Source organism: Anguilla rostrata, chromosome 12, assembly GCF_018555375.3.
Source record: "Anguilla rostrata isolate EN2019 chromosome 12, ASM1855537v3, whole genome shotgun sequence".
Lineage (NCBI taxonomy): Eukaryota > Metazoa > Chordata > Actinopteri > Anguilliformes > Anguillidae > Anguilla > Anguilla rostrata.
This window is the reverse complement of record NC_057944.1, coordinates 18,994,816-19,007,974: the sequence shown is the minus strand read 5'-3', so window position 1 is coordinate 19,007,974 and position 13,159 is coordinate 18,994,816. Positions and strand designations below refer to the sequence as shown.

The 13,159-nt window shown below is 47.7% G+C and overlaps 1 protein-coding gene across 4 annotated transcripts in view; it reads right to left on the bottom strand.

Moving 5' to 3' along the window:
* Positions 1 to 6,174: 6,174 nt before the first annotated feature.
* lekr1 (leucine, glutamate and lysine rich 1) overlaps positions 6,175 to 13,159 on the bottom strand; it is a 29,175-nt gene continuing 22,190 nt past the window's right edge. For 3 of the 4 annotated variants that reach the window (XM_064303198.1, XM_064303197.1, XM_064303195.1), the window contains 2 exons: positions 9,760 to 9,945; positions 6,175 to 8,019 (listed from right to left, as the gene is read on the bottom strand). In XM_064303198.1, the coding sequence (XP_064159268.1) occupies positions 7,871 to 8,019; positions 9,760 to 9,945 (335 nt within the window). In that variant the 3' untranslated portion in view covers positions 6,175 to 7,870. The remainder of the gene's footprint in view (positions 8,020 to 9,759; positions 9,946 to 13,159) is intronic. The other variant, XM_064303196.1, reaches the window with a different exon arrangement.

Here is a 13,159-nt window from a genome sequence, read left to right as displayed (position 1 = left end):
ATGACAAATACCCTTCATTTCAAACACTCCCAACAACCAACGCTGCTAACGACAACCATACTCAATGGCCAAAACTCAAAAGAACAGATGCTCTTAATGACAAACCAAACAGCCAACAGTCCTAATAATAAGCACTTCCTAATGGCAAACATTCCTTATGACAAATGGAACGAATGTCAAATACTCAAAAAACACATCAACTCTCCTAATGACAAGCATTCCAAAAAATGGGCACTCCTGATGACAAACTCTCCTTGATGAGAAACGCTCCTGAGAACAAATGCTTTGGTCATGCAGCTGGAAAGCATTAAAGTATCTTACTCACGATGCATGGTAACCACTCCAAAAATGTTTTTGTGACAAGGGCTGCTCCATTAAACGTATTACAACACTGAATGGGATAGATAAGGGGGACACAAAATGTTTAACTGTTTGCGTGAGCATGTGCCTGCATGCATTTGTGTGTGTTGGCTCACTTGTGCATGTGTGTGAGAATGTATGTGTTTGGGTGTGTCTGTCTGTGTGTGATTGCATGTGCATGTAATTTCTGTATGTACGCAAGGGCGTGTATGCGTGCGCGTGTGGGTTGTACTTCCTTTAACACAGCTGCAGAGATCATTTATTTAGTAATAAAACTGAACCTTGAGAGGCCACATATGTGCACATCCCCTTGCATTGTAAAATGAGAGGACATGTATCGTGCAAATTTACTAACAGACACCCCCCCCCCCTCCAACCCCCACCACCACCACCAATACACATACCCACACCCTCATTTCACAATCCCCTCCTGCAAGGCACAGGAGTGGAACACAAACACGCCAGACCCCCCCCCCCTTCACACACACACACGCAGACAAATCCTCTTTCAGGCCATGCAGGCTGGCTCATTGAGTGACCTTCCTGCCACACGCGATCAGGATCCAAACGGGCCACGCGTGTGCATGTCTGGGCTCAGTCTGGGCGGCTGGACAGCCGGAGGATCCCCTGGCCCCGCCCCCAGACCCCCCCCCCCCCGCTTCACTGCGCGCACTGCTCCGATGAGAGAGCTCAGTGTTTAAAAACCCACCAACTGCTGTACTTTCTGTCCTTCTTTCGCTCCCTCTCTCACACGCATACAGTCTGTCTCTCTCTCAATCTCCCAAGGTCAGCTCAACTGTACAGGCTGCTTCTCAGCTGGAATTGTTTACCATCTCCCCCCCACTCCCCAAACGATTACAAATATCTCCTATGCCAAGAGCCTATAGCTTAGCAGGTACAATTAACAGTGAAGTGAGTGAAGGATACATGCTGGGTGCTGGGGGGGGGGGGGGTAAATCTGACTTCTATGTCCTCCGGAACGCAGATGGAGAGAGTGTTCCTGTGCTGGTTTTTTAGGTCTTTGTGACAGACTGCAGAGGGCTCATTCAGCGCGCTCGTTTCTGATGGCAGGTTGAGATACCGAGCGCGGCTCCTGTGCGGGGCTGGGGCGGCGCTGGGGACGGGCGCGGCCGCCGGGAGGGGAGGGCAGCTCCTTCCGCCCCGCTGTCAGGTCAGGTAGACCCGGGAGCCCGATCTGAGGATACCAGCGAGAGGCTGAGCAGCGAGAGAGAGGCTGGCGCGCACAGTCTGATGGAGCTCTCCACAGCAGACGTCCACAAGCAGGGCGCTAACGGCTAGCAGCCAGACTGCACTCACAGGCTGAGCACACCACCACAATAGACCATCCTTTATCTGTCGATTCTTCACAATCTATCTTTCTCTCCCAGCTACTCCCTTTTACATTTTTTCTCTTCCTCCCTCCTTTTCTCTTTCACTCCTGTGTATCCTTACATAAAATGAATTCAAGCACAATTATGCTATTATGATGATGGACGTAAGAGCAATGAAGAACTGAAATACATTTTAAATAGAGGCAATGTATTTATTCCCTCCCCCTTTCTATCCCTCATTCCTTCCTTTCCTCTTCCCCTCTCACCAAAAGCCGAAAACACCCCATCTATAATTAATTTCCCTGAGCGATGGAAACATATTGAGGAAGGAAACTCCTAATTTGGCAGATTTATGAGAACAAGCTTGCAAGTTATTAGCAGTCAAAAGGTTGAGCTGCCGATCCAATTTCTCTTTAGGCCCCAATTTTACATGGCCAGCATAGAAGAATGATTTGTGAGGTTGCTAATGTCACAAATGCTATATAGAGGACAGTAGAGGGAAAGGGGGAGGAAGGGAGAGAGAGAGAGAGATACAATTGTACTGTGAAATATCTCATACTGTTAAACCCCTAGTGGGTATACATAAATGTTTAGGGTAGGGCTGGTGTGTATGTGTGGTTTTGCTCCCACCAATTAGTCTGGCTCAGTTAGCTAATTAGCTATGCATGAACATCAGTTTACTACAAGATCCTCACCAAGTACAACATTTTGTCTGGGGGCAGAAGAACAGTTATCAGCTGTGATTGATGGGCTTATCATATATTTAGACAAATCACATAAATAAGTGGGCTAATTAAATAATTAAGAGAAGTGTTGAAATGTCATGAGATCCAGAAATGGATACACCCCCCCTTACCCACCCCTGATCCTACAGACACATTTAACCTCCAGCTTCCAGCATGCATGGAGCAGGCAGATGAGTGGAGAACCTGGAATGGAATTCCATCATTCGACCAATCGCAACCACCGCAATTTCCTACTGAAGTGAGGCAAGTCCCTCCTGCGGCATGCTGGGAAGTGTGAAAGGAGGTCATGTTTGCCTTTGATGATTACGTGAGGTGAGAGTTCTGAGACGCAGCGTAATGTTGGCTTCACCATCGCAGACAGCGAGCGCCTAAAATCCATGGATGACTTTTAAATCTGATTAGATTATGTTATGTGCGGTACTTTGAAAACAAGGTCGCACATGATTAATATTTGATATATTGATGATAGGTGTGATAATAAAAGACAAACAGTACCCAAATTAAATAAACCAAGAATCCGACTGAAATGCAGACTGTCTCGCTCTTGCCCTTGCTCTGTGATAATAATAGGGGACACACTGAGAGGTTTAGTAATGGGGAGCAAATGCAGCAGGATTCAGAGTCCTGTGCAGCCACACCTGCTTTCATCTCTCCTGGCACGCATGCGGAGGGCGGCAGGCGAGGTCACACCGCACCGGCAGCGTGTGTGTGCTCACGGGCGTGCGTGCGTGTGTGTGCGTGTGTGTGCGTGAGCCTTCACCGCGCTACTGTCACGGCATTCCTGGCACGGCTGCGGGATGGCATCTCACGCTTTGTTTACCCTCCGCGCGTCAAAGACGTGAGCGCGAGCCGCGGCATGGGAAACTGAGAGGCGTGGCGTTCGCCCTGTAGCACCACGCAACGCGCTGCGCCCGCGGCCCCGAAACAAACGTTCCCCGCCTCCGCTCCGCCTCGGGCTACAAGGGAAAGGTGTTCGAAAACAGTGGAGCTGAATACGCCGCAGCAGGCCTGGGAGCGTGCCCAGAATCAGAAACGACGGCGTGGCAGACAGCAACATCCATCACGGGGAGCGCACTGCGGCCGCACGCGCCCAGTTCACCTTTCTCAGCACCGCACCGTGAGGAACGAGCCATCCAATGGCAAGCTGTCTGCCGACCTCCGACCTTTGCGGGGGATGTCAAGTGGTGCTCCCGGCTAAAAGGCCCTCAGTTCAGTGCTGCGGCCTGCGGTCTCAAATGAAATCCTGCCTGAGCCAGTGCCCCAAATGGCTCTGCATAACTGCAGATAGTGTCACATAGGGTGGAACGGTTTCAGTTGGCATTTGGCAGGGCACCTCCCGCCTGACGTGCGAGAGCGACTCCTGCCAGAGAAACGCCGCTGGTGAAAGAAAATGGCACTCCGTCCTGATGATTGTTTTTCATAATCTCTGACATTTTTCCAAATTAAATTCCTGTAAGTCTCGCTTGCCTAATATGTCAGGGTTTACCCAGACAAAGCAGGCTACCCAACCATATTCTACTTGCTGAAGAGATTTTCAACTCCACACAACCTCTGTCCTCCATAGTTCCATGTGTAACAGTTTGGCTTTGATTTTAGTTAACAGAACATCTGTGCTAATGTTTTATTTGAGGTTATGACCCTGTTGGGAGAGAAGTGTAGCATCACCAATGCTAACACTGTAAATCTCACCATTTCAGAATAATAAAACTTGAGCATAAAGGTTTTATCAGTCGCTTATTTCATTTATCACTTAAGAAGTAGCATGCATAACATAACATAACATAAGGATGAGATCAGGCCATTCAGCCCAACAATGCTCACCATTTTCCTACCACTAAAGTGTACCTTGTGCTCAGTTTACCTACAAACTAAATAGTATCCAGCACCATATCAACCTGGTCTTGAAAATCCCCAGACATTCAGCCTGGTACGTAAACCTGACCTTTTATAAAAAATAAACCTAATTAAAGAAGGGCAGGAATGTACCGAGACAGACTGAAGCGTCTGCACTCTCAAACACACAGGCGCCGTTTTGAGACGTTCTTTGCATGTTCCGGGACACGCAGTTCACCCATCCAGGCTGCTTAGCGTGCGCAGACACAACGCGTGCCCCCCGTCACCTCTCCGCGTCTTTATTTTTCTGGCATGCGGAGAGACACATGTTTTATTGAGGGATTTTCTCCTCTTTTTAACATGCGGGTGAAAGTCTCAGATTATTGAGGTCAGGCCTCTTTATGAACTTGTGTCAGGTGAGACGGGAGGGTGTGGAGGCACGCAATGATAGGACGCCTCCCGCCTCACTCACATCAGAGAGACAGGCGGCCATTCCACCACAGGTTGCCACGGTACCACTGTCACTTCACATATCCCAGCACTGTGGAACAGCCAATCAGGCTCTGACAGCTCAGAGCTCGCCAGTCAAAGAGAAAGATGTATAAATAATGTATATACATCTTTTTCAAACGTATGTAATTTTATATATATATATATATATATATATATATATATATATATATATATATATATATATATATATATATATATATATATATATATATAGTATATATATATAATTTTTTATTAAATTTTTTGCTGATAGCTGGGAAAATAAAGAGAGCTATAGAGTTAATAAAATCACTTTGGTGAACTGAATGTTCCTCTTTAAAAGAAAAAAAAACATCACTTTGGTGAATTACGAACGAAACACATTCTTTCTGTTTCTCTCTCCCACTCACAGATTTATCTGTAATAATGAATATTTACACAGAGCAGCGCTTAAACTCTCACCATCTGAAAATTACCAGCACTTTGTCTCCTTTTGGCAGTTTAACATTCCATATTTTTTGGCATATCTCTACCACTAATGCTCTTTTAACTTTCGACACCTTGTATGTCAGTGGTGTAGCTTACAATTGCCATGAAAAATAAAAATTAAGAAGAACTTTGAGTTCCAAACTATTTAAGTCAAGGTGTTTGTTTAAAAGTTTGCTTATAAGACCTATAAACCAGGCATCGAGTGTGGGCTCCGTCATTAGCCAACTATGACTGGGCCCTCCCACATGTGTAGGTGGCATGATCTCCAATATCTCCTCTTACTTATTCAGCAGCGAATCCAACTGAATTGGAAAAGCTAACAAAAACAGTAATGCACGCCATCTATTTTTACTCCATTTACACAATTGTTCAACAGTGTAAACAATAACTGGATATTTATCACATTGCAGTTGGGTTGGATGAGAAATGGGTTTGGATGAGAATGGGTTTCCCTGGTGCTCACAGTGGTGATAGCGGGTGTCCGTGTGTAACTCAGTTGGGTGACGTTGTACCTCCCTATAGCTCAAAGGTGAGGTTGGGTATCACTGTCTTACAAAACTCAAAGGATTCTGAAGATTCCACATTATAAATTCCACAAGACCTGTGGAGCAGCAGCTTAAATGTCACCGTGAATTTGCTGGCTCCGTGACAAATTCTAAAACTGGCCTAATGGCGAACTGCCTTTCACCTTCCAAACTGCATTCCGCTCGGCTGCGGGGTTCACATAAGAGCGAGCGCGTGAGCGAGAGCGAGCGAGTGTGTTTGTGTACGAATGCTCGAGCGTTAAGCACGCGTGTCATCCTGTGCATTCGCGATCGTGAGTACTCATAAGAGCAGAGTTTCCATATGTTCCTTTGCAGACTGGCTGTCCTGGAGATTGACATGCAAGGACTTCACCTTCTCTTTCAGCCCTGAAAAACGAGAAAAAAAATAGGATTTAAGTATCTATTAAATTTAAGAATCACTGAAGAATCACTCTGGTTGAACACAGCTGGTTCCGGGTGATTTTAATCTGAGCCTTTCGTTGTTAAAAAACAGCAGAGCTTCGGAACACTGAAAGGGACTAAAACCCTTGACTGACATTAGAGACCCTTCAAAGACACAACTGTTCCTCTGTTTCAGCTTCCCACACACACAGGCTCATCTGGAACACCTAACATTCACAGGGTGCCATGCTTAAACTCTCACCATTCGAAAATTGTCAGCGTTTTGGCTCCTTCTGATAGTTTTAACATTCAAAACTCAGTCACAGAATAAAAAAGAGAGTGGTGTCATGTTATTTTTCACTTCAGCACACCGACACCTGATGCTCAGAACCATGGGTGAAATAGAACTGTCTGTCTCGTTAATGGCATGAGAACACAAACAAAAAACATCGAAACCCGAGTGCACTTGAAAAGAGAAGGATGAAGCAAAGCGATTGTGCTACTGTTACAGGCAACCCGTCCCCTCCCCTGGTAAACAGAGCAAAGAAACAGGATGAAAAAAAGAAAAAAGTTGAAACAACCTTGAAGTAATGGCCTGTAAGGCCGTGCCCCTGCTGACTACTGGAAACAAATATAGCAGGAGGAAACTGTGCAAAAACATCTTTAAAAAATGGGAGCATTAAGATTCCTTTCTAAGTTGCATAAGTGGCTAGATTCACATCTGGAAATGACACCTGTGTACTTGGCCTTCCGTAATATTCCACCTTCTCTCCTCATATTCTCATAACACAATCTGCTTAACTGCATGATTGTGCCTTTTAGGTCCAAGCCATTTAATCTTCCACCTTATCTATCTCCTCAGCATGCAATTACAACACAGCGGGGAATAAAAGGTCTACCAGCTCCAGGTGCAGAATGAGATATCTGTATGCAACTGCAAAAAAAGGGGCCAAAACCTGGAAGGTGTGCAGAGCACCAACAAGGCATGACCCTGAAATGAAAAACATTAGGTTTCATGAGAGACTGAACAAGTGCAAAGGAAAAAAAATCTAAATGTGCTGAGATCACATAGCACAAGCACAAATAAGATCATGCTCTTAATGAAATGCACACACAATGAATGCTCAGTGGACCTTGGCTGCTGCCATCCACTGGAATTGTTTAAAAATTATAGAGCGAGACGCCCTGACCTTTTGCTCAATAATGATCTGCAGGAGGATAATGTGAAAAGGAGATGTGGATGGGCAGAGAGTGAGTGAGTGAGGGAGAGAGAGAGAGGGGAGGGGAGAAAGAGAGAGAGAGAGAGAGAAATATTTAGCTACCCAGGTATTAGCGGACAAATTTATGTCCAAGAAGGTCTTCACAGAGGTTACCCCATTGCATGCTGGGAATTGGTTACTCATTGCTCAAAATACCTCAGGAACACTGTGAACGCATGCAGATTAAATCCTATGGGGAACTAACCCATTGATTCAGAAGGCATATCTGACAATCTGGTTTTCGTGCAACTTCTTTTTTTTACTGCTATTTTCTATTTTTGATGTTCAAATGTACTGAAATGGCACAGCGCTGACAGTGTGTGGGGAAAACAATAAATATGGAGGAAATCTCAGAGCTGGTGGGAGTTTGAGTACAGAAACCCCGAGCGGCGCTTTATTTTCCCCCTTTCTTCGCCGTTTGTCGGCTTTTGTCCTCAAACACGCGAGGAGCCTTGCCTCTGAGCGTTTGTTCTGATTCTGCCGGGGCTGCGAGATGGAAGCGAGCAGCAGTCGGCCTGGCTCAGCGGCAGTCTGGTGGAAGCCCTCTTGGCAGCGGCGACCGTGTCAGGCTGACATTTTTGTCCTGAGGAAAGAGGCACACTTGAGTGTGTGTTTTTTTATGCGGCGATAGGTTGATAATTGCTTTCTGGTCGCTGTGACCGCACCAGGCAACACAGGAAAAAAAAGGAGATACAAAAAAAGGAAGAAAAAAAAAAATCAGAGCGGCACACACGTACACCAGCGTGGAAAAAAACCTGCTGCCATCTTGCACAACCTGGCTGCAGTGTGCTTATGCAACGCAAGCAAGCCTTAACTTGTGAAATGAATGCGTGCTCTTCACAAGCAGCAACGAGGCAGCGCTTTCCCTCTTTCTCCCTTTTCCACCCCCTTCTTTCCCTTTGAGACGCGAGGGCGCAGGGGCAGCTTCCGACGCGAGTGCTCCGAGAACTCGCCCTGCTCGACGGGTCAAGCGAGGAATCGCTCCAGAAGCGCTTTCCGCCTCACCGGCTCTTTAAATGAGAGGGCACGGAAGGTCGAGGAAGAGGGCGCCGGGGAAGGGGGGCACGGGGCAGGCATGAGTCAGCGGGTACTGCCCTGCCCTCGTTGATCCAATACCAGACACCTGAGAGAACGAGCGTTGGCATGCAGGCCCGCTAAGGACCAGCGCGGCTCATCAATCGACCAATGAGAGGACAAAACCCAGCCCGGGGCATCGTGGGGCTTTTAATGCAATGTAAATGTCAGTGCAAATGAGCTCAACTGCTAACTTGGGTACAACTGGTACAAGCTGAATATTTTACATGGCCCCTGCCAAATAAATATATAAATGAATAAATAAATAAATAAAAATCAGACATAAAACTTGTGACGCACACTGCCGTGTGTGCACTTCCGTGCTCTAATTAAGAGCCCATCCCGTATTGATCAGTCTGCGCCGCAGAGTCGCGGGGCTCTGATGAATGGGTGCGGCTTTTCCCCACACAAAAGCCAGCCGTGCAGCCTGGACGGCTCTAATGCTTTCTCTTTGTGCTGTTCCAGGAAGCTTCAATGGGACTCGGTGAGAAAGGGGGCAAGAGGGCCATAGGCTGCGGAGAGGCTTTATGTCTTCTCTTCCTCACTGGGTCAAGATGCCTCGGCTTTGGATTAGTCATCTGAAGTAAGATTTTAATGACGTGATAATAGCATATCATACTTTCCGTGGTTTCTCTGAAAGCACTCGCGCTATCAGTAGATGGGGAAGAAGCATGAAGCACACACTAGGAAGTTTATCATAGAAGCGATAAGCCGCTCAATAAAATCAAATATGCGAGAGAGCCTGTCTGTTTCTCGAGCGGTTAAGAGGCACGCTAAGCGACGGTCCGTGCGTCAGCTTGGATTATGTCCAAGTCCGTATCACACCTACAGATTAGCAACGGCCATTGACCAGGAAACCTAGGAGGCAGAGAACTATCCTGACCCTACCCATCTGTTCTTTATACTCGACAAATTTTAGAAACAATCGCCCAACCGCTGCTTCTTGCTATTGGCTTATCACATACAACAGCTTTCAATGGCTGGAGAACTTCAGTACTGCAGGAACACTGTTTTAATTATTTTGTGAGAGCAATATTTAATTCCCCGTTTTCATCCCCATTGTGAAATACCTAATCATAACAGACTGACGGAACAACACAGGATATCACAGGATTGGTCACTGTGTGTGTGTGTGTGGAGGGGTGTGGGGTGTAAGGTTAAATGACTTCAGTCCCCACCAACGTGCAGCATATTGAGATACTTTGAGTCCCTGTTAATAATTAAGATGAGTCAAATGCTTTCTGCCTACCGAGCAGCTGTGTTTGGACCTCCTGGAACCGGAATTGCAGTTCCACTTGGTTCTGAGCCTGGTTTTGTAGCTCCTGGGCCCGGATCTCGGAGGAGGCCAGGCGCTCGTCCAACTCTCTCAGCTCCTCCCTCAGACAAGTCACTTCCGCCTGAGCCCCGCCCACTGCTCGCTGTAGCTCCGCCCGCTCTGAGCACCACACAAGATGACAGAGACACAGCAAAACTCAAACAATGCCGATTCCTGAAATAACTGAGCCTTACTTGATTGCATGAATCACAGGTGCATGTCTACTGACGATCAGAGAAAAAACAGCACAGGACTAATACAGGAGAAAAGTATCTGTGGACTCTGAGTGCAAAGCAAATCACAGCTCACACCGTGAAACACTTTAGAATGGCTCTACAGGGAAGCAAATCATATATGCTAACATTCATCTGGCATGACTGAGTTTGACATTTAGTGTTCCATCAATGCACATAACCACCAGACTGAATCAATTTAACTTATTCTTTGCAGTTGAGGGAGCAGCAGGTTAAACGCATATAAAACACTGGCCAGATTTTGGCCAGGATGAGGGTTAAGAAACCCTGCAGGATGAAAGAGGAGGGTCAGGGTGAACGGGGCCTGAATAAATGGCTCTCCCAGATTTAGTCCAATCAAAATGTCTCCCTTGTTTACTCTGGGCTCTGAGGCCACTTGCCCCACCTTACCCAAAGGATGCTGGGTAGCCCAGAACTCTCAACTGAATACTTCAACATTGCTTCAAATGGCAAGATAAACGAAAGCACATTTTAGACTTTATTTGGCACAGTGTCTGAGAGCTGTGGCTTTTATGTTTTCTCCAGAAGAGGATAAACATTATTTCAAATTCCAAGCTCATATTTCAAACCTTTAAGGCATGAGACACCTCAGCGAATGAGGAGGTTTTAATGATTCACCAGACGTCATGTGCCTCTGTGCTGAAGTACATCGCCACACATCAATCACTTTAATTGCCCAGTGTATTTGAGGGCTGGTAAGAGACTTATTGTTTTTATGTGCCCTTGAATGTTCCAGAACCTAGCGGCCCAAATTCCACCTGACACTGTTTTTTCTTACAAGGAAACTCCAGCCGAGTCCTTTCACAACAAGCGGCCAATAACCTAGATAGTGAGAGAAGGGTAGAAAAACAGCTCCTCGGAACTGTGTGAGAAAATACCACAGTTTTACTACCTCGCTCACAGCACCGTCACGCTTTGTCATGAGGCATCACAACAAAAACAAAAGAGAGGGAGGCGAACGATGGCAGCTACGATAAGCGATCGCCGGAGTTCACCACAGGGTCACGGCCAGTGACACGGAGCCTCCCAGATTCCCCGCGAAAACGACAGAACGGCGCACCTCGCGTTCACGTTTTGGGGAGAGGACCCATGAGCCTGTGTTCATAAGGCCATCCCACCCACTCATTTAACCCCCCTCCCCCTCCCCACTCGCGTTGGGATGTCACTCTCCGACCAAGCTCCGCCCTCGATGGAAGCACGAAGGCGGAAGGAGTGTTGGGGGGCGGGGCAGCTATCGGGCTAGACACGCCTACTGCGTATGAGCTTGTGGGGATTCTTCGGGGAGCGGAGCGCTGTGACCGGGGCTTCACCGTGCCCCGCCCTGCCCCCGCGGGCGGTGGTGTCGGGTTTCTCGCTCGCTGGCACCTGGCGGAGCTGTGTGGCACCACTCCCCGAAGGAGAGGTCTTAACTTGTCTCTCAGCAGGTCTGATTAAGAGGCGAACATAATTAATGCAGAGAGAGGTGAAGCTGCAGGCTCCCAAACCCAGCCTGCCCTGCCAAATCAATCCTCTCTCTTCCCCTCTCTCCTGATCTCACACCTTCCCTCTCTCTGTTACCGCACTCCCTCTCTCTGCTCCTGTCTCTTTCTCCCTCGCTCTGTCTCTGCTCTCAGTCTCCGCTCTTTCCTCCTTGCCTGGCCACGGAGTTGTTTTCTTCCTCCTCTATCGGTCCTTCTCTTCGGCGTGACCGCAGAAAGCTGACAGACAGGTATCGGCGTTTAATTGCTCGCCCACGCCCATCAGATTGGCCCCGGATCGTGAGCAGGGAGTCACGCTGCGGTGACGTGGGAGAGCGCGGCTGCCTCACGGGCCGACAGCAGAACGACAGGAAGAGCAGAGCAGCGCAGAGACAGAGGGAGGAAGAGACGAGTCTCTAAATCATCAGAACCCACACGTTCTGCAGGGACGGTAAATAAATACCAGGCTGGCATTCAGAGATGTAGACCAACTGTGTACACATACACACACACACACACACACACACACAGACACACGCACACGCACGCACACACATACGCACGCACATGCAAACACGCACTCAGCAGTTCACAGAAAGCCTTGGCAGGGAAGGCGTTCACGCCCAGTGTGAGGTGAGCCCAAGGTTAACTAGTTAACTCTCATCTGTGTCCTTAACTGCAACTTCAGCTTCTCACTAACTAACCCGAATAAACCTGATTATCACACACAAACAGACAGACAGACACACGCACACACACACACACACACACACACACAAACACTCTCTCTCTCATCTCTCTCTCTGTCTGCCTCCCACACAAAGGCAGACATATCCACACACCTGCCCTTACAGACACAAACGCACACGCCCCTGCTCTCTCTCACACAGACTGAAGCTCATATATTTATGCAAAACACCTGTGCTTACAGACATACACCCTGTCACTAAAGCATGCACGCACTATGACATTGCTCTCATTCTCTCTCTCTCTCTCTCTCTCTCACGCACACACACACACGCATGCACACACACGCTCAAAGAAACACGCAATATACACATAATTTTGCCCCCTTATCCGCTCATAAATACAATGCTGACTGGAGGGCTGTTTGACCTGGCTCCCTCCCACACACTTCATTTTCAATCCCATTAGGCAGTCATATCAGCCCATTATCTTCACACAGCAATTATCTGAGAACAGAGGGTTCTCAGCCTGACGACACACAGAACAGCATACTGTGTTCCAGCTCTGCGGGGATCTTTCTATTATCTGGAGTCCAGCTCTGCTCATCAGTGATCGCTCTCTTATTGACAGGCCGTGCATTAGTATTTGGATTACATGTCCAGGTTTCTGTGTAGGTACACAGCGCAGTGAAAAATAACACCACGATCGGGACCATTACCCCCCTCTCTATCTCTGCAGTGAGGTCGGAGGTAACAGGAGTCCATTTTGGAGCATCCTGGTGGGATAATTAGGACCCCGCAACCTTCCGGAGCAGGGGAGATATCACAGCACCACGGAGCCCATTATCTATGAAATGGATATGGAGCCAGAGCAGACTCTCTGACACACTCATTTCTGCTCGCCGAGCTAGCCAGCTTCCCACAGGAACGGCCACCT